This window comes from Lissotriton helveticus, chromosome 4_1 (assembly GCF_964261635.1).
Source record: "Lissotriton helveticus chromosome 4_1, aLisHel1.1, whole genome shotgun sequence".
Classification (NCBI taxonomy): domain Eukaryota; kingdom Metazoa; phylum Chordata; class Amphibia; order Caudata; family Salamandridae; genus Lissotriton; species Lissotriton helveticus.
In genome coordinates, this window is record NC_136063.1 from 2,126,323,069 (window position 1) to 2,126,341,008 (window position 17,940).

At 46.3% G+C, this 17,940-nt stretch overlaps 1 protein-coding gene across 3 annotated transcripts in view; it reads right to left on the bottom strand.

Annotated features, from left to right (window-relative positions):
* LOC144829566 (copper-transporting ATPase 1-like) overlaps positions 1-17,940 on the bottom strand; it is a 405,691-nt gene that overhangs the window by 33,536 nt on the left and 354,215 nt on the right. For all 3 annotated transcript variants that reach the window (XM_078688825.1, XM_078688827.1, XM_078688826.1), the window contains exons 21-22: positions 16,762-16,879; positions 12,077-12,179 (exon numbers count right to left, since the gene is read on the bottom strand). In XM_078688825.1, coding sequence (XP_078544951.1) covers positions 12,077-12,179; positions 16,762-16,879 — 221 coding nt within the window. The remainder of the gene's footprint in view (positions 1-12,076; positions 12,180-16,761; positions 16,880-17,940) is intronic.

Below are 17,940 nucleotides of genomic sequence, written 5' to 3' on the forward strand. Positions count from 1 at the left end.
GGCCCAAACCAGATGGGCGACCCTGGGGTATATGGTTGCGAAGCGGGACATAGCGCAACTTTGGGGCTCCTACAGGCCCCCCACTGTCTCTGTGTGGGAAGAAAACATGGACTGGTCTATGTTCCGCGAAAAGACCGTCTACACAGCTAGGGGCAGACCTAGGGCATGGACGAAGATCTGGTGTCAGTGGAACGCCTATCGCGGAGATATTTGTGCTCCTCCCCTGGTGGAGGCCCCTGATGTTCCCTTATCACCCTAGGTTGATGTTCCCGAAATTTCATGTACTGTCCTTTGGCTTGATTGACCTCCCCGCTGTCCCCCCGCCTTAACTTGTCCTACTGATTATGACTTCGTATTCCTGATTAGTGGGTTTCCCTCCCCTGCAGGGATGACTCTCAGTGTATTACTCCTCCGCCTTGTTTTTATGTTTGTCGTTTTGGTGTGCTTTAAAATAAGAAATTTGTCTTATCCTGTTCCATACTGTGGGCGACATTTTGTGTCCAGTTTGTGCCTGACCGCCGGAGTGGCGACCACTGTTTTATACCACATTATGCTTCGATCTTAGCGGCTAGCCCGTGCGGTTGTGGGCCCATCTCTGTACACATGATTTTGTTGCTCAATAAAAGTTCTTAACCAAAAAAAAACACAAAAAAACGATGTTGACTATGTTGTGTGCAATCGTCATGGTGTGAACAATGAACAACGGACTAAGTCACGTAAATCCCTTAATAACCGAGGCCATTATAAAACAGTGAAAAACGTTGTTGAACTTTATTATAGTCATAGTGCTGGTTATGTCGGTAATGCACTGAAATATTTGTGCTGCTCATTATACATCACTATATTTAAAATTATAGTGATAAAAATAATAATAATCAACTCAATTCATTTACGAATGTTTATCATCTCTGCTAAAGACAAACAATATTTTGTTCTAAAAATAGCTAAAGTGAGCCTTACTATTTACCTGAAGGTATTTGAAAATAAAAGATGCCTCTAACCTGATTATAGTGTCCAATAATGTGATAACTTACTAATAAATGATGTGATGGTAGTGTTATTCATGAGGAACATAATGACAATATTCCATACAAATATATTGATATCCAGTTGTTCAATCCATCATACTGTTATATATGTCGCAGTTATCATATTGCTATGAAGATCAAAGAGGTCAGAAGTAGGGCTGTGGGTGCGATGCGGGCGGTTGTTGCGATTGCGAGCTGGGATTGAGGTAAGGGTGTGGGGGAGTTGAGTGAGAGAGTTAATCGGAAGGGTGGGGGACTGGTTGGGCGGGGAGGTGTAGTTGTGTGAAGGGTTGCAGGGGCAACGATGAGGACGAGGGCAGTTGCTGCGTCTATGAACAGGGATTGACGCCCTGTGTGGGGCGTGTTCATTGAGGGAGTCAGCCGGAGGGGTAGGGGACAAGTTGGGAGGGGTCACCCCAGGCGGGGAGGTGTAGTTGTGTGAGGTGTTGCAGGGGTGGCGAGGGGGACGGGGGCAGTTGCTGCGTCTATGAGCAGGGTTTGACGCTCGGTGTGGGGCGTGTTGATTGAGGGAGACAGCCGGTGGGGTAGGGGACAAGTTGGGAGGGGAGGTGGATGAGGGGTGTATGGGGTGTGTGGAGAGTAGTTCTTTGATGATGTGTATGCCTTCTTTGATCTGAGTGAGGGTGGCCATGATGTTGTCCATCGTGGGGTAAGTGGTGGAGGTGGGGGTGGCAATTAGAGGTGAGTGACTGACCAGGGAATTAGCGGGCAGGTGGGAAAGTGGGCTGGTATTGGTGTTCGAGCAGGGCTGCGTTGTGTTAGTGTACAGGAAGGTGTTATGGAGGGGAGAGGTTTTGGGCGGGAGGGGTGTGCATGGGGTAGGAAGGGGGTTGGTGGTATGAGGGAGGGTATTAATGGTAGGCGGGGGGGTCTAGGTGTAGGCTGGAAGACTGATAGTAGTGGTGGGGGTGCAGGAAGGGTAGTGGGGGCTGAGAGTAGGAGGGGAAATGGGATTGGAGATGATCCTGTTGTGGGGAGGGGGGATAGATTAAGAGAGGAGGTGTGTTCTGCGTGATTGGTTAGAGGGTAGTGTGGACTGAGAATGGGGGGGGATAAAAGGGGATTTGTCGATATGCGTGTTGTTGTGGTGTTGGAATAGGCTAGGTGTGTTGTGGGTGGGAGCTGTGCTGTCAGGGGTGAGCGGAGTTTAATGCCAGCTCTAGGTGTGGGAGAAGAGTTGATGGTGTGTGAGGATGTCCGACCGTTTGTAGAGGGGGTGGGGGTGTGAGTGGTGTATGATGGGGAGCGATCTGTGTCTGTGTTTGAGGCGTTGCTCGGAGACGTATGGGTGGGAGACCACAATTGATACATCGCTGACCTGCAACAACGTCACGCCCTTCTTCATTCTCAATTCTATAAATATCTACAACTCAGACATGCCCTCCATACACACATTCCATCCCCTACCTCTTTTCCGGAGTTCAGCCTGCTAGAGGCTCAGGTGATGATGGGGAACCTGGGGGGGTCACTGGTGAACAATGGTCCCGCATCCCTGGACCGTCTCAGGGCTCGATGGGAGGGATGATTGGGCCCCTTAGAAGAGGCGGACTGGCGAGATGCCCTTATGGCACCCAAAACCCTGACCACATCCTCCAAGTTGCGCCTGGTCCAACTCTACTACCTTCATGCAACCTACCTCAGTCCGGCGCGCCTATTCCGGGCCCGTATGAGATAATCCCCAGTATGCATGCGCTGTGACTCTGCCCCAGCTGATTTCTATCACATGGTATGGCAATGTCCGGCTTTAGAGCCATCCTGGAGAGGGGTTGAACTCGGACTCACGCAGGCCCTGGGATGGGAGGTCCCCCATGATCCAAAACGCTTGTTGCTGGGGGTGTTCGACAGCCTGGATGGCTCTAGGGCAGATAAGCGCTTTCTGGGGACGGCCGTGGCGGTGGCAAAAAGGGATATAGCTGCGCTTTGGTCCCAGGCTAAGGTGCCAACTGTACAGAAATGGAAGAGAGGAGTGGATTGGTGTGGAATGCAGGTGGAGTCTCTCTTCGAAGCCCAGGCTGCCGCGACTTATTCGGTAAAGTGTTGTGGAAAATTGGTACGGTTTGGTGAACATTATCTGCGCCATCTTGCCTTTTCCCTGACGCCACACTTTTGTCGTGCGCGCCCGCCATTTTAGGTGCCCCGATCAGGACCATCCCTTTTTGCATGCCACTGGCCCCCGATATAGCCCTTCGCCCACACCAAGCCTGCACGCTGACCAACCCCCCCTGCTCGCACCTGCCTTGAATCATAAACCCCTCTTCAGCGCGGCTCTGCCTCAGAACCTCATCCTGTTCCCAGCGCGACACCTCCCTTCTTCCCTTTCCTGGTCCCCGGCCCTTTGATGCAAACCCCTTTTCCCCGTGTGCCCGTTTGTCTTCCTCGTACCCAGGCCGACACCCAGCTCTGCCGATACTATTCCTTGCCCCTCCCCGTGCAATAGAAAGCTTCCCTCATCAAAGGACCCCCGAGTTGATCAAAGCCCCCACCCCATGAGATCCGATCGAACCCCGCATTCCATGAATTGGCGGAATATCCAGCTGCGCGATAGTCATCACCTGTTGTGACCAGGGTGGGGACTTCTACTGTAAATGTGTGTGGGAACGGGCCCGAAGGGGGGATTCCGGGAATGTCTTTCCGTACATCAAAGCATTGCCATGAATATGTAAACTGTAATAAAACCGCAAAAGGCTGTATATAAGGGGCCAGGCCTCAGAAATAATTTAGAGCACCTCAGAACGATACCTGCTGTCTGTTTTGCTGTGTTCTCCTCCGGAGAGAATAAAACCTTGTTTCCTGCTTTCCAGTCTCCAGCGCCTGCCTCTTCATTGATTAATAATTCGTGGGTCACAGAGGCAATACCGCCGGGCAAATCTCGATTGTCCCCGACCAAATACAGGTTTTAACAATTGGCGTCCCAAGCGTGGGGCCCATCAGCGACTCGTGGATCCAGTGGGAGAGGTCCCGACGACAGAGTGAACGACTGCAACGATCGGGAGAGCTCTTGCCCAATAGACCCTCGTCTGGCAGCCGATCATCCGAACTTCACTAGTTCCGAACAGACCTCTCTCGAGCGATCTACGGTCCTGACTGGGGACCATTAGGAGTGCCGTGAGAAATACGAGAAAAAGAGGACGAACAGGCGCTGGATTCGGAAGACAAGAAACTGTCCATACGGTCCGGGTAAGGTCGTGTAAACACGACGGATTGCGAAATAATTGCTTGATTGTTTAAAAAAATACTAGTATTACTCTTTGTTAACTTATTTTGGAGATTCACTGTCTGCACGCGGAGAAACAGTAGGCTCTTTCCCTCTTGCAAACAGTGAAGGATAGGTAACGCAGCCGTCGTGCCTATTTTTCTCCCCCACTGACTCTATTATTTCTTAAACGGTTTTTGGGAGATTCCCTCTCCCTCACTGATTAACTGGGTTCTTTGACCCCGAACTACTGGTCGCAGATTGTCTTCTGGAGATTCTCTGTCTGCAAACCGGAAATAACAGATTCCTCTTTGTGGATAGTGAAAGGGTAGAGGACGCAGACTTTTGCGCCCTACTTACTCTCCCCATTGATTCTACTCTATCTTATTTATTATTGATTGTTCCTCGTTACTGGTTACTCTTTTTTATTTTTGTTCATGAGGTATTCACTGTCCGCAAACAACGTAGAATAGAAATATTCTGTCTAGTCTTTGCGCACAGTGATAAGATAGGCAGTGCTGACTTTTTGTCCCTCGCTACGAGCCGTCATGTCTGTCTTCTCCCCACTGATTGATAATTGGTTCAGCCCGGACCGTGTATTAGAGGTGGACCATATAGCTCCACTGGAAGGCACCCCTAATAAGGACATGTTCATAAACTATGGATTAGTCACCATAGCCTATAATAAATTGTGGCACAGGTATACCAAAGAATGTCAAGACAAACAGTGGCCACTGGTAGGGTCCTTTGACCTTGGTAAAATAGAAACGTTGGAAATCGCCCTTCGCAATAATAAGACAACGCCTATTATGCTCGACAGTCTCGGTATGTGGCGCAGAGAGGCTATGCAACGACAGAGAAAAGACGAGGACAGATCAGGTAGAGAAACATACCGACAGGACAACCCCGAGGCACCACGACCCAAAAGTTATCCCCGGACACTACGAAAAAGACGGCCAGACTTAGGGCAAGACCAATGCGCTTTTTGTAGATACGTCGGACACTGGAAAGCCCAATGCCCGACTCTACTGAGCGTGAGTAGGGGCAGAGGGCCGACAGGAACGACAGGCCGGCAGAATGAGAAAAAGCGCGAGGCAAAGAAGAATCAGACTCGCATGGACAGACCAGATAGAACCACCACGTTTGATTATGCCCGATGGCACAGATTTCGCCAGAACGATTTCAGCGACATGTTCGAATTTTCCTAGGACCAGACAATGTAAAGACGGGAACCCAGCCTAGTTCTAAATTAACAGACAGAAAGAGAAAAATTATGGCCAATCACTGTTTTATGTTTGTCTTTGAATCTTGTGTATCATGCTTTTTACTGTCCCCGCACCCCCCGTTTGAGTTTGTGTGTACGTAATATATGAATCTGCGTCATCCCCCTGCACGTGCTTCCATGTTACATAAACTATGTTACTAGAAATTTTAGCATGAAACAACCTGGAAAGAAAAAAAAAAAAAAAAAAATGGGAAACGACATCAGTAAGCCGCTGATAAAAATGAACTTTTATTTTAACATAACAAGCAAAAGAAAAACACAAAAACGCTAGAAAAACAAGAACGGTAAACTGTAGAACATGAAAGCCAACTGAACACCACCCCCCCACATTCTGGAACCTTCCAAAGCAGGGCAGGGTTACGGCTACGCCCAACCGGCGGCAACCCATATAAGGCGGGCCCTGCTGCCAGCACTTGGTCAGGAAATCTTAACGTATGGGGGAGCCGGAGGAGAGGCAGGGGCCAGCGGAGTCCAGCCGCAGCGGCCCTAGGTAGTTGCCGGTAGTCCCGCCACATGTCCACCCGGTCCGGCCACCAATGGCCAGGGACCGGGGCCAACTGAGTCCGGCTGCAGCCGATGACCTAAGGAATCCCGGTCCAGAGAAGAACGAGGCACCTCTTTCTTTTCCCCTCCGTAACAGCCGCAGCAGCTCTGGGCGGCGGGATGTCCTGCACGTACCTCCACAACAATTTGTCCAAGTTGGGCTGGGAGGGAGAGGCGACGCGGACGAGCCTCTCCCACCTCCACGGATAGGAGGTCTCCCAACCCCCGGCCCAACACCGAGCACCCCCAGCCAGGTGATGGTGCGCCAATACTTGCGCAGCACCGAACGTGCAATGGTACCCATATTTTCGGAGCACCGAATATGCAATGACTGCACCGATACTTGCGCAGCACCGAATGTGCGCCACAGGTGGCCATACTTCCACTCTTACAGACTCGATGAGAGGGGACTGCTGCAGGGCCTCAAAATGGCGTCTGGGTCCGCTGGAAGGCGGGCCTCGGCCACTAGAGTAACTTTGAACGGCAATGTAACTCGGTCGCTCGCCCACCGGAGCACGAGCCCCCACCTCCGACAACATCTCCACAGCCTTGAAGATTCTGCAAAGGTCCCCGGAGGAACCCTCGGCCACTGCAGGCCTCCGGTAAGGGACAACTGCCTTGATCACCAACGGAACAAACATGACATTGCCACTCCTTCTGTTAGCATGAATTCTAGAACTGCCGAAAAGGACTCTGGTCCAACTGCCGATTGTAGGAAACATTTTCCCTGATGCTACTTCCGGACTAACCCGGCCCCGCCCAAAATGGCGCCGGTATCGATAGGAACTTACGAACACCTCGTGGTGTCCCTTTGTACTATACAAACTTAATGTTCTGAGACGTATATGACCCTTTTTTGTACACTTGACAAGAAGAAAGGAGAGCTCACTCGGGGAACATGTAAACGGATCCCGTTAAAATGATGATTATAAAATGTACGATGTATTATGTTTTTATATAAATATAGCCGATGTATAACCTCGCTTATGATGCACGCACACGGTATGCATATAGGAAAATCTGATTGCAACTAGTCTGAACTATGCTTCTAAATTATGAAATAAACGCCCCCGAGCCCCCGGCCAACTGATAGACGTTCTAAGCTTGCTACATATGAATTGCTAAAAACTTTCTAACGTTCTTATTGCTGCAAAACAACACCCCACTGTACGCACTTTAGCCATTACCGTGTCCGGCCAAATACGACTGCACCCTCATAAGTCCACGTGCTATGATTTTGCAAAAATAAAGGTCTTCGAAATGATGAACGGGTATTGCATGCTTTATTTGAAAATATGGGATGGGCGGGAGAGTTCTTTTCTGTGCACCCTACTATGCTCCCTCTTTAAGGTTATTAAGAAGATGGCTGCCCAGCCCTGGAGGACGGATCGGGTCTACGACACGACACTCTGCCTTCAAGGTACGCGACTGACTCATGAACTCTCGCATGGAGGAAGACCTCGACTTCCAAGGATGGGTAAAAAGAATGGTATAAATGAGGGAATGTAAAAGAAAGGGTAAAACAAAACGATGTAAATGTTATAAAGTACAACGACTCAAAGGTATTAGGGAACAGAGCTGACCCTAGAACTGAAGAACCCTAGAACGTCACAGCGTTGAAGGAGATTTTTAAGGACCCCGATAGTGAGATACATCTGCTAACTAGACACCTCGCACTAGGCACCTCTGGTTCCCTTTTCACGTTTCCCCGCACACAACCTATAAGGACACACTGCCCCCCCGACTCCAGAAACCATATCCCCGGGGACTCTACCCCGATGAGGAAAGACGAGTATGAGGTCAGTAAAGGACTCTCGAATCCATGTATTTTATATGCGCGAATGTTGTCCCCCTCCCTTCCCCTCTTTTTTCCTCCCTCTACAGGTTACATCAGGGGCCGCAACCGAGGTATGACGAGGATCTGAAGCCTTGCCCCGTCTAATACGCGAAGCGGACCAACGCTGCAAGATGGCACATAAGCACGCCTGCAAACTACTCATTGTAGCACACCCCCGTAAAACTAGTATGATCTGATGAAAAATGATCACCCTTAAACCAGGCTGCATGAATGAACCCATGTCACGTATGATCCGAAACTATGAGAGAATGTGTGTGTGTGACTGAAGCGTTGACTCAACTGGTCGAAGGACCAAGAGTGCAAGAAAGTGCGACACAACGGTACCTCCCCCTTTTTTTCTCTTTTCCTCAAAGCATGCCCCCTCTACCCTGTCTAATGCTCGTCCGCCTCAAACTGCATGCTTTCAAGATTCTAACGCAGACCCATAACTGTCCTTCGCTGTGTAATGCACTAAATAGCCTTTCTCGAATACACTGCCACCCTCCTGTCGCACGTGTACTATTTAGCCTGCCGTCTCCGTCTCTCCGTCTCCGTCTCCCTCTCTCTCCGTCTCTCTCTCTCTCTCTCTCTCTCTCACACTCTCACACTCTCCCACTCTCCCACTCTCCCACTCTCCCACTCTCCCACTCTCCCACTCCCACTCCCACTCTCCCACTCCCACTCTCCCACTCCCACTCCCACTCCCACTCTTCCAAGCGATTAGCTCCGAAATTGGCAGACTACCACCCCTAGCACACCACCCAATTGGCTTCAAATACCGCCGGTATTTGCTCAAAACTTGTCTTTAATACAATCGCCCTAACACTGTGCCACTACCTCTCCTTTCCGAAAACTAATTTGAATTGGCCATAAGGGAAAGGACGGGTAAGACGACTGAGGTTCCCTAATCTGACCCGTAATAAGGGAACTACGTCAGCGGCCCCCCTGATGGAATAGAGTGCCCCAGATAGCGCGACCTTCCCCGTTCCGAATTGTCACGATACCCAAACCATAAAAGTAACCGAAACCCCCCCATCTTCCCAGGACGCGCCCAGTATTGCGTTCAGTTGCCCCCCGATAAGAGTTTTTGACTATCCCCCACCACCGTTTTCTATGTCCCTAGTTGTTTTCCCATAAGATCCCTGTCTTTTCAAATTTTGTAATTAGGCCGTGTTAGGCCGCATAGGAACCAGAATGATGTTTTACAAAGTCAAAGATTAGACCGAAGCAAAGATAACCATTACAATGAACATTGTCGAAAAGCGAAAATGTTTAGGTAAAAGGCAGGAGGCAGTGATAATAGGAAAAATGTTTTGCCTATGTTCGTCCCACGTCGAGATGCCTGTTAGTACTGTGCTGATAGCTCACGACACCCTTTTTAAATATAGACCCCTAGAGAACGGTATAGCATTGTCAGGCTTGTATTACAAAGGTGGGTCCCCATCAGATGAACTGTCGTGATTATATTAAACAATCGTGAAGGAAAGTCATAGCAAATCCAGCAGGCTCACCATCGATCATTTCAGTTGTGAACCCTAACATAACGGACGTTTCTATTCTCATTTAACTGAAGCTGGGAGAGAAATAGACTTATGTGATTACTTTCCTCTACCAATTTTCTAAAGACTGTCTTTTCAAACTCCTTCAAGGGTACGGCTGTCGGAGGAAAGAAGGACCGGATGTGGGAGCACGTGGCCTGACTACAGACTATGGAACGTCTGCGACATGGGCCAAGGCGAGACCGCGACTGAACGGAGCTGCAGGACGAGGCACTATCTCCGACAAAAATGAGAGGAAAGGGCTAACCCGATGCCCCTGCTCAAATGTTCGAATGTGTGCTGAGAAGTCCCCGCTCTCTAGACCCGGTCATGAGCCCGCCTACCAGAAATCTCTCGTTCCCCTAGTTTGTTCCCGATCTGGCCTTGCTCCATCCCCCTTTTCCTCCGACCTACCCGATGGACTATTTGTACCCTCTTCTTCCACCTGAACTTTTGACTATTGATTCCAAAGGACACAGGGCGAAAAAGACCTTTTTGACCAGAAACGCGAGGAAAAGGTCGTGCCCTGCAACACGGAACTTAGAATAGAGCTGGACTCGTAGCTCCACCGCCGGTGCTCCACAGTGCCAACAGAAGACGAAAAATTGCTGAAAACTTACTAAACCTCGAACATTCCTTCACTATCATTTCTGCTACGTCTCGTTTCTCTCCCAGCCAACATTGTATTAATTATGTAACAATCCATCAGTTCACCTTATGAAATGTACTCACTGCCCGCACTTCGAATCATTTTTGTATTGCATTACTATGACTTTCCTGCTAAAAAAGTTTATCAAAGTTTATCAATAGGCCCGCCTCCTAAAACTAGAGGTCTTAAATGTAATGTTTACGACTCCTTCACCTAGGGTTCCTACTGCTTTTTCTTATGCCCAGCAGAGTAGAACTGAGTAGAAAATAAATCAGCAAGATGTCTTGAATATGTTAAAGGGAGGACTGTGGAAAATTGGTACGGTTTGGTGAACATTATCTGCGCCATCTTGCCTTTTCCCTGACGCCACACTTTTGTCGTGCGCGCCCGCCATTTTAGGTGCCCCGATCAGGACCATCCCTTTTTGCATGCCACTGGCCCCCGACATAGCCCTTCGCCCACACCAAGCCTGCACGCTGACCAACCCCCCCTGCTCGCACCTGCCTTGAATCATAAACCCCTCTTCAGCGCGGCTCTGCCTCAGAACCTCATCCTGTTCCCAGCGCGACACCTCCCTTCTTCCCTTTCCTGGTCCCCGGCCCTTTGATGCAAACCCCTTTTCCCCGTGTGCCCGTTTGTCTTCCTCGTACCCAGGCCGACACCCAGCTCTGCCGATACTATTCCTTGCCCCTCCCCGTGCAATAGAAAGCTTCCCTCATCAAAGGACCCCCGAGTTGATCAAAGCCCCCACCCCATGAGATCCGATCGAACCCCGCATTCCATGAATTGGCGGAATATCCAGCTGCGCGATAGTCATCACCTGTTGTGACCAGGGTGGGGACTTCTACTGTAAATGTGTGTGGGAACGGGCCCGAAGGGGGGATTCCGGGAATGTCTTTCCGTACATCAAAGCATTGCCATGAATATGTAAACTGTAATAAAACCGCAAAAGGCTGTATATAAGGGGCCAGGCCTCAGAAATAATTTAGAGCACCTCAGAACGATACCTGCTGTCTGTTTTGCTGTGTTCTCCTCCGGAGAGAATAAAACCTTGTTTCCTGCTTTCCAGTCTCCAGCGCCTGCCTCTTCATTGATTAATAATTCGTGGGTCACAGAGGCAATACCGCCGGGCAAATCTCGATTGTCCCCGACCAAATACAGGTTTTAACAGTGTGGGGTAAATGGTTTAATCTGCTACCAATGTGATGATCTGTCTACTTTTATACATCTGCAATGATGATCTGAACTGCCGTACCCAGCCCAGATGGGCCACCCTTGCCTTGTCGACTGTGTACAATGTCATGTTTCTTCCAATGATAAATGATCTGCTGCCCATGAATTTTCATGTTATTGAAAAATCCAATAAAGATGATTATCCAAAAAAAAAACACCCTTTCAGTTGTTTTTTATGGCGCGAAAATGAGTAACCACTGAAAAGCACTGTTTTTTTCAGGTATTGAAATCACTGGAAAACACTGTCAAAACACCACCAGAATTGACCAAAAATAGAAACTGAAAACAGGAAAGCCTATTTATGAGTTATGTTTAATCCATGTGCGGTCTCTGTATCTGCTCCCGATCACATTATAGGGAATGTTTCTTTTACCATATTTGCTTCTGTGCGGCACAATGGCATGCTGTGTATCCTCTTAAGCATATACAGGCACGGAGACCAGTGCTCACTCCAACCTGCCCCTATTATTTCACAGTAACCACAACACCCTTCAGGTTCTTGCATGTAGCAGCTCTGAACAACTTAGCAGTGTACACAACTTCTAAAAATGCATTGCTCATTTGTATTTGCATCCTATCTATTTCTATTCCTTAATCTGTGAATGTTTTATTGTTTCACTGTCTTGATTTAAAGAATGTTTACTGGAATTATTTTGGCTGATTTAACAGTGTACAGTAGAAATACCTTATAGATTTAAGGGAGTTTCTTTTTTGTGGATATAAGGGTTGTAGCTATGTAGAGAACTTACAGTTTCAACATCAGCGAAGACACTACAACCGAAACCGATGATGCTGCCATAGCCGCAGATCCCATCCAGGGCTGTAAAACCAATCCTGCTGGTAGAAAAACACCTAGAAGAGCCAGAGGAAAGAGGGATACATTTCATCAAAGAGGAAACTGTGCTTCAAAGACTGATATGAATGGAACGTTGGCTCCAGGCACCTGAACAGGTTCTAGGTATCTTAGATATTTGATACTTTCCACTGATTAACAGGTCTGTTTAGATTTAGGGCCTGATTTGGATCTTGGCGAATGGGATACTCTGTCACAAACATGACGGATATCCCATCCGCCGTATAACACGTTCCCTATGATATAATGGAAGTGTAATACGGCGGACAGGATATCCATCACATTTGTGTGACGGAGTAACCCTGTCTGACTAACTAGTGATCAGGCCTTATGCCTTTTTTTTTATTTGTTTGTTTTTGTATAGCTTGATTTTAGTCCTATCCATGTAGGCTAGAGTTCTTCACATATTAATACAGGTGCAAATGTACATAAGATGAGAAATACACAGGCTATTTGACAGAGAACATAACTCTGGTTATATTAATACATGTATTTAGAGGACCAGCCCTTGCCTTAATATAAACAATCCCTGTACACGTTTTTGTTTTTTTTGGTTTTTTTACCGTTGTAAGATCCATTAATAGATGCATACTTATTATTGTAAACATTATAATAACTACACAATAAAATTCCATTCATTCATTAACAGATATTATGAAATGTTCGAGGAGCATAGGGCAGCAGTTATCCAGTGTGTGTTTCCCTAGGCTGTTCATTAAAGAGTGTGAAGGAGGTGATCATGTAGATATTAGTTGGAGGCTCGAGATGTCCGGAGCACTGCTGAAGAATGCAAGGTTCAGAGCATCGCCTTTTAAATGTGGCTATAGTCAAGGCATAAGGAGTTCTTACCTCTCAAGTCTTAGAGCGAAAAAGCCAAAAAGGATCACTAGCAATATCATGAAATAATTTTCAGCCATATATCGGAGTTTATCTGTTTGACTGGGTAAACCACCCCTGGTTTGAAAACCTGATCAGACTATTCAATAATCATTAAGCACCCTACTGTACCAGACTGCGACAGAATCCGTGTAGTGTAGAAAAAAAGCAATACTGCTAGGGAGGTGTATCTTCTCTTCGTGGCTGTGGAGAAGTCTTGCATTACGCCTAAAGCCTCTTGATCTGTGCCTGTTTTGGTTTTGTATGCGTGTTACTTCCTTTCAATAAACCCCATAAAGACTCACTGGGGATGCACATCATACATAGGATCATTTCATACAGGCAATATTAAGGCCAATTACAAGTAACCTCCTACAAACTGCTTCTAAGTGAGACGCAGAAGCAATAATGAGGCTTGGGGTGGGGGACAGGTGCAAAAGAGGGGACTGCAAAGCTGATATTTGATTATTTCTACATAACACACCAAAGGTTGGTAAGGTAAAGTTCCAAACTTGTTACCCTATCAGGAGACCCATTTAGGATATATAAGTGCCATCACCCACTAATTAGTGGTATGCTTCATCATAGGGTTGCTACAACACACGTGATACCATCTTCAGGGGGTGGAGCAAAAAGTATTCTTTCAATGGCCACTTATTAGATAGATATCAGGCTTTGTCAAACAGTTAAAACTGTCTTGAGGATGCTCTATTGATTATAATTCATGTATTCGTGGGTTCCACAGGCAGGATTGCTCTGTCATCCTGATCAGTGGACAGTAAATGACAAAAGGAGATGTTACTCCAAACATTTGAAGCCTATTTCTTAACTTGGGGTTGGAACAGGTACATCGACCTGTAGTTACACATTTGTCAAGAGAACGATACCGCTGTGCAAGCCGCTCCAGACCGTCTGACAAGGCAAGAAATAGCCTACATATGTTTGGAGTAATATCTTCTTTCTGGATATATCTGGTGACAAGTAAGGTCACTGCATGGTATTATAACAAAAAATGTTAACAGCCCACCGATCATGTTGACAGAGTTATAGGGACAGTGTATCAGAACAAAGATCTCTTAGTCCTGACGAAGGTCATTGGACCGTAGTGGCAGTTGATGATTGGGCAAAACATGTAGACGACATCCATGATGGGAGGGTCATAAGCTCTAATACCATCCATTTTAGTTTTTAATCCCGTCTGTGTGACAGTTTTAACTGTTTAAAATAGCATGACCACTATCTAATAAGTAACCGTTGGAAAAAAAAGTTTTACTCCATCTTGATGATGGTAACATAGGGTGTTCTATGATGAAGCATGCCACTAATTAGTGGGCGAGAACACTTTTATATCCCAAATGGGTCTCCTACGAGGGTAACAAGTTTGGACCTTTACCGTACCAACCTTTTGGCTTGTTATGTAGTGTATATTAGGAGGCTGAATGGGGAGTAAATAAATCTTGTCTCTTTGTGTGTGTGACGATTTGATTATTTCTACCCTAAGCAATCCACCCAAAATATTAAAAATTAAGCCAAGTATATTTTCGATGCCTTACATTTTTTAAGTTTTCATGTACTTTTTAAAACATACTTCAACAAGAAAAATGTGTTTTCTGCTGGGATACAACAATGGAAAACTATTTTATTTTTGTTTGCTGGGAACATGTGATGCTGCAAAGGTAAAATGGTTTTAACACAATCAAGGGATAGAGGGGAATATTGAGGAGGAAGCATATACCACCCTGTCATTAAGAGAAAAATAAAGTAGGCAGAGGAATTAAATAAAAAAATCATCCACCTACATCCCTAGGTAACAGTTAGGAAGAGTATGCTTACATAAATCCACTGCTAATATTCTGGGCCCTTATTACATAGAGTACCCCAGGAACACAATGGGCATGTGTGCATGTTTTCTGTGCCCTTGTATTATTACAGAAGAGGAAGCAGATGTTTGTGCGCCCTTCTTTGTAATACAGGTTGCTCTGGTGCACATAGAACTTTGGCACTATTCTAAAGGGGGGTTCCCTCATTTGCATGGAGAGGTGGCCCTGTGCAAATGAGGGAATCACTTGGCTCTGTGCCTGCAACGCATTATGGCTGTTGTTTGCACAGAGGCAAACAGGCCCTTAGGAGGCACACTAAAAGTGCGCTACAAAAAAGGTGGTGTACTATTAGTGCACCTTGTGTTGGCAGCCCTCTGGACAGCCGTGGCCCGTGCAGGTAACAGCGGAGGGGCAGGATTTCGACAGACGACAACGAGGGAAAATGTATTATTTATTTAATTTTCCATCGTGGGCATCTGTCGAATCTCCCCCAACCCGGCCCCACCGCTCTTACCTGCACAGGCAGCGGCTGCCTCTGGTAGGGGGCCTCCCCCCCTGAGACAAGCCCCCTGCAGGCAGGTGCAGTCACTGACCAGACTCACCTGCAGGGGGTGATCTCTTTCCCTTTTTGAAGTGCAGGAGACTGCTGCCTGCACTGTGAAACAGGAAGCGCCGGCAAGTTGCTGTTCTGTATTTCACTGAATGCGCTGCCCTCCCTCCCCCGCACCCCACGGTGAGTCCGAGTTTGAGAGTTCCCTAGGGCAGCACATTGATTGAAATAGGGCACACTGCCCCTATTGGCATTCGCTACACATGCTTAAAGCTGCACCGTGGTGCAAACAGAGAAACAGTGAAATCACACATTATATAACACAGGCCCTGTAAGCAATTCTACTCTTTGAGAAGTCTCAATACTTCCATGGCTACAATTTTGTGAGCTAAAGGCTGATAGAAAATGGAAGGCTGAAAGGCCATTAAAATCTGTAAGCATCCTGATTTAAGCATCTGAAATGTGTAGATGTTGTCTGGGGAGGGCCTCAGGGAGCCATAAAGAGGTTAGCCAGTTTAAGAATACCTCCAAGACACCAGATTTAAAACTAAACGGGGATTAATATAATCGATTAGTAAGTAACTGGAGTAATTGCATGCAATTTTTCTTGAGAACACATGAGTAATCTCAAAAACCACTTGATAAACCGCTCACCTTGGGTTCTGGAATAGTGTGCTACTCACTGTAAAACGCGTTAATGCCTCGTCAGGGGAAATAAGAGCTACATAAATGCAATAACGATTACAAAAGGAAGCCCAACTTTAAGCACAATACAAATGCCAAAAGTCTAACTTCTTGACAAATGTTATTCGAGGCCTTTTGGTTTTTTGGCACTTAAAAACATCAAAAAGAGCTAAAGTGACACACTGTTTCCCTGCCTAAAAATTTCAGCAAGAAGACAGAATCTAAGTAGCACATGTCCCTTGGTTTTTATTTTTATGTTTTCTTCAAGGTAAAACCAATTAGAGTATATATATTGTGTAATATATATGATGTGCCGTTTTGTATTTCAAGCAATTACCTTAAGACACTTATCCGAATGTCAGAGTTATATTCAAGCTCGGTTTTATAATTGTAAGAATTGAGAATGTCCCTATTGAAGCACAACCTCGATAGTTATCCCAACATTTAAATGGCTTTTAGTGAGATTATAATACGATGTAAATAAAGCCCACAAGGACTGTAATTGTGAAATTTGTTTACCAGTGACTGCATTCTATCCACTCCATGTATGGTCCATTCACTCTAGCTTCTATTCAGTGCTCTAACGCCCTTGAGGGCTGGACTCAGGTTATTTTACACTGCAAAAAAATGAAAAACCTCTTCTTTACATACCAGCTGCGATGGGGACGCCAACTAGATTGTAAATTAATGCAAAGACGAAATTAATCCGTATCCGTCTGACTGTCTTCCTCGACAAGTGGATGCTGGCCACCACATCCAACAAATCATTCTGCAAAGAAATGACAGCGTTAGCAGGTGAAACACCTATCAAAAATACAATCTTCTAATGCTAGTGGCACCCTTTAGTCTTCATACAGAATTGTATGTCCTGATGTTCATCAATATTTTTATCTCATATTCTCTTGTGTTTATAGCTGGGAAGGGGGCACATTGTGCTCCTATGCATCAAACATGTCTCTCATTCAGTTATAGAAGAGAACAGGGCATGATGCCTTTGAATGCTTTAGTGTGCAAACAAATTTCTTTCCTCTGTGTGTAGCGGAAAAGGGGCCAACAGCTTCTGTGCATTACACAACTCTCTCATAAATATATGACAAAAGGAGGCACGTACAGTGGGTGTTTGTAAAATAAGGTCATGTCATGGACTGAGCTCAGTGAAAATGGACTATGGACTATAGGAGGGTTGGCTTTTCCATATAATAAGATGCTTCAAGACAGTTGTGGCATAACAGTGAAATAGATAAAGGGGAGATGAAGCAGAATGAAAAGTACCAAAGTTGTGCCCGGACGAAGACTTGCCATGGAAATAATTAGTCATCAACTCGATCAAGGAAGGGCCTTATTCACGGTGAACAAACAGACCTTTTATATGACCTTTGATAGCGGAGTGTTCTTCAGCTTGTTGAGCTAAGAGTCTTGAATGTTCCAGGCTTGTGGCGAGTGAGAGGGACATAGGGCAGAAGATATAAATGATGACGTCAAGTGATCTATGCCGACAATAGTTGTTGTCTGTTTCTATTCTCTCCCCATCACTCCTTTAACTCTTTTCTTTTTTCTCTTTTCAAGGGATGGATTACTGGGTCAAGATGAGTCATGTGGATTTGAATTAAACTTACTAAGTGTATATGGTGATCTGGTTGGAGATGTGTAAGGAGCAATAAAGCGGTTATTTCATTCCGGATGTTTTTCAACAACACTTGGTAAAAACCAATTTAAACTAAATGCATGTCAAACTGTACCTAGGATTAGAAGAAAAGAGAAAACAACATGCAGTGAAGCGCACCATGCAAAACAACAGTTGATGGACAGAATGCAGAACAATGTCATACA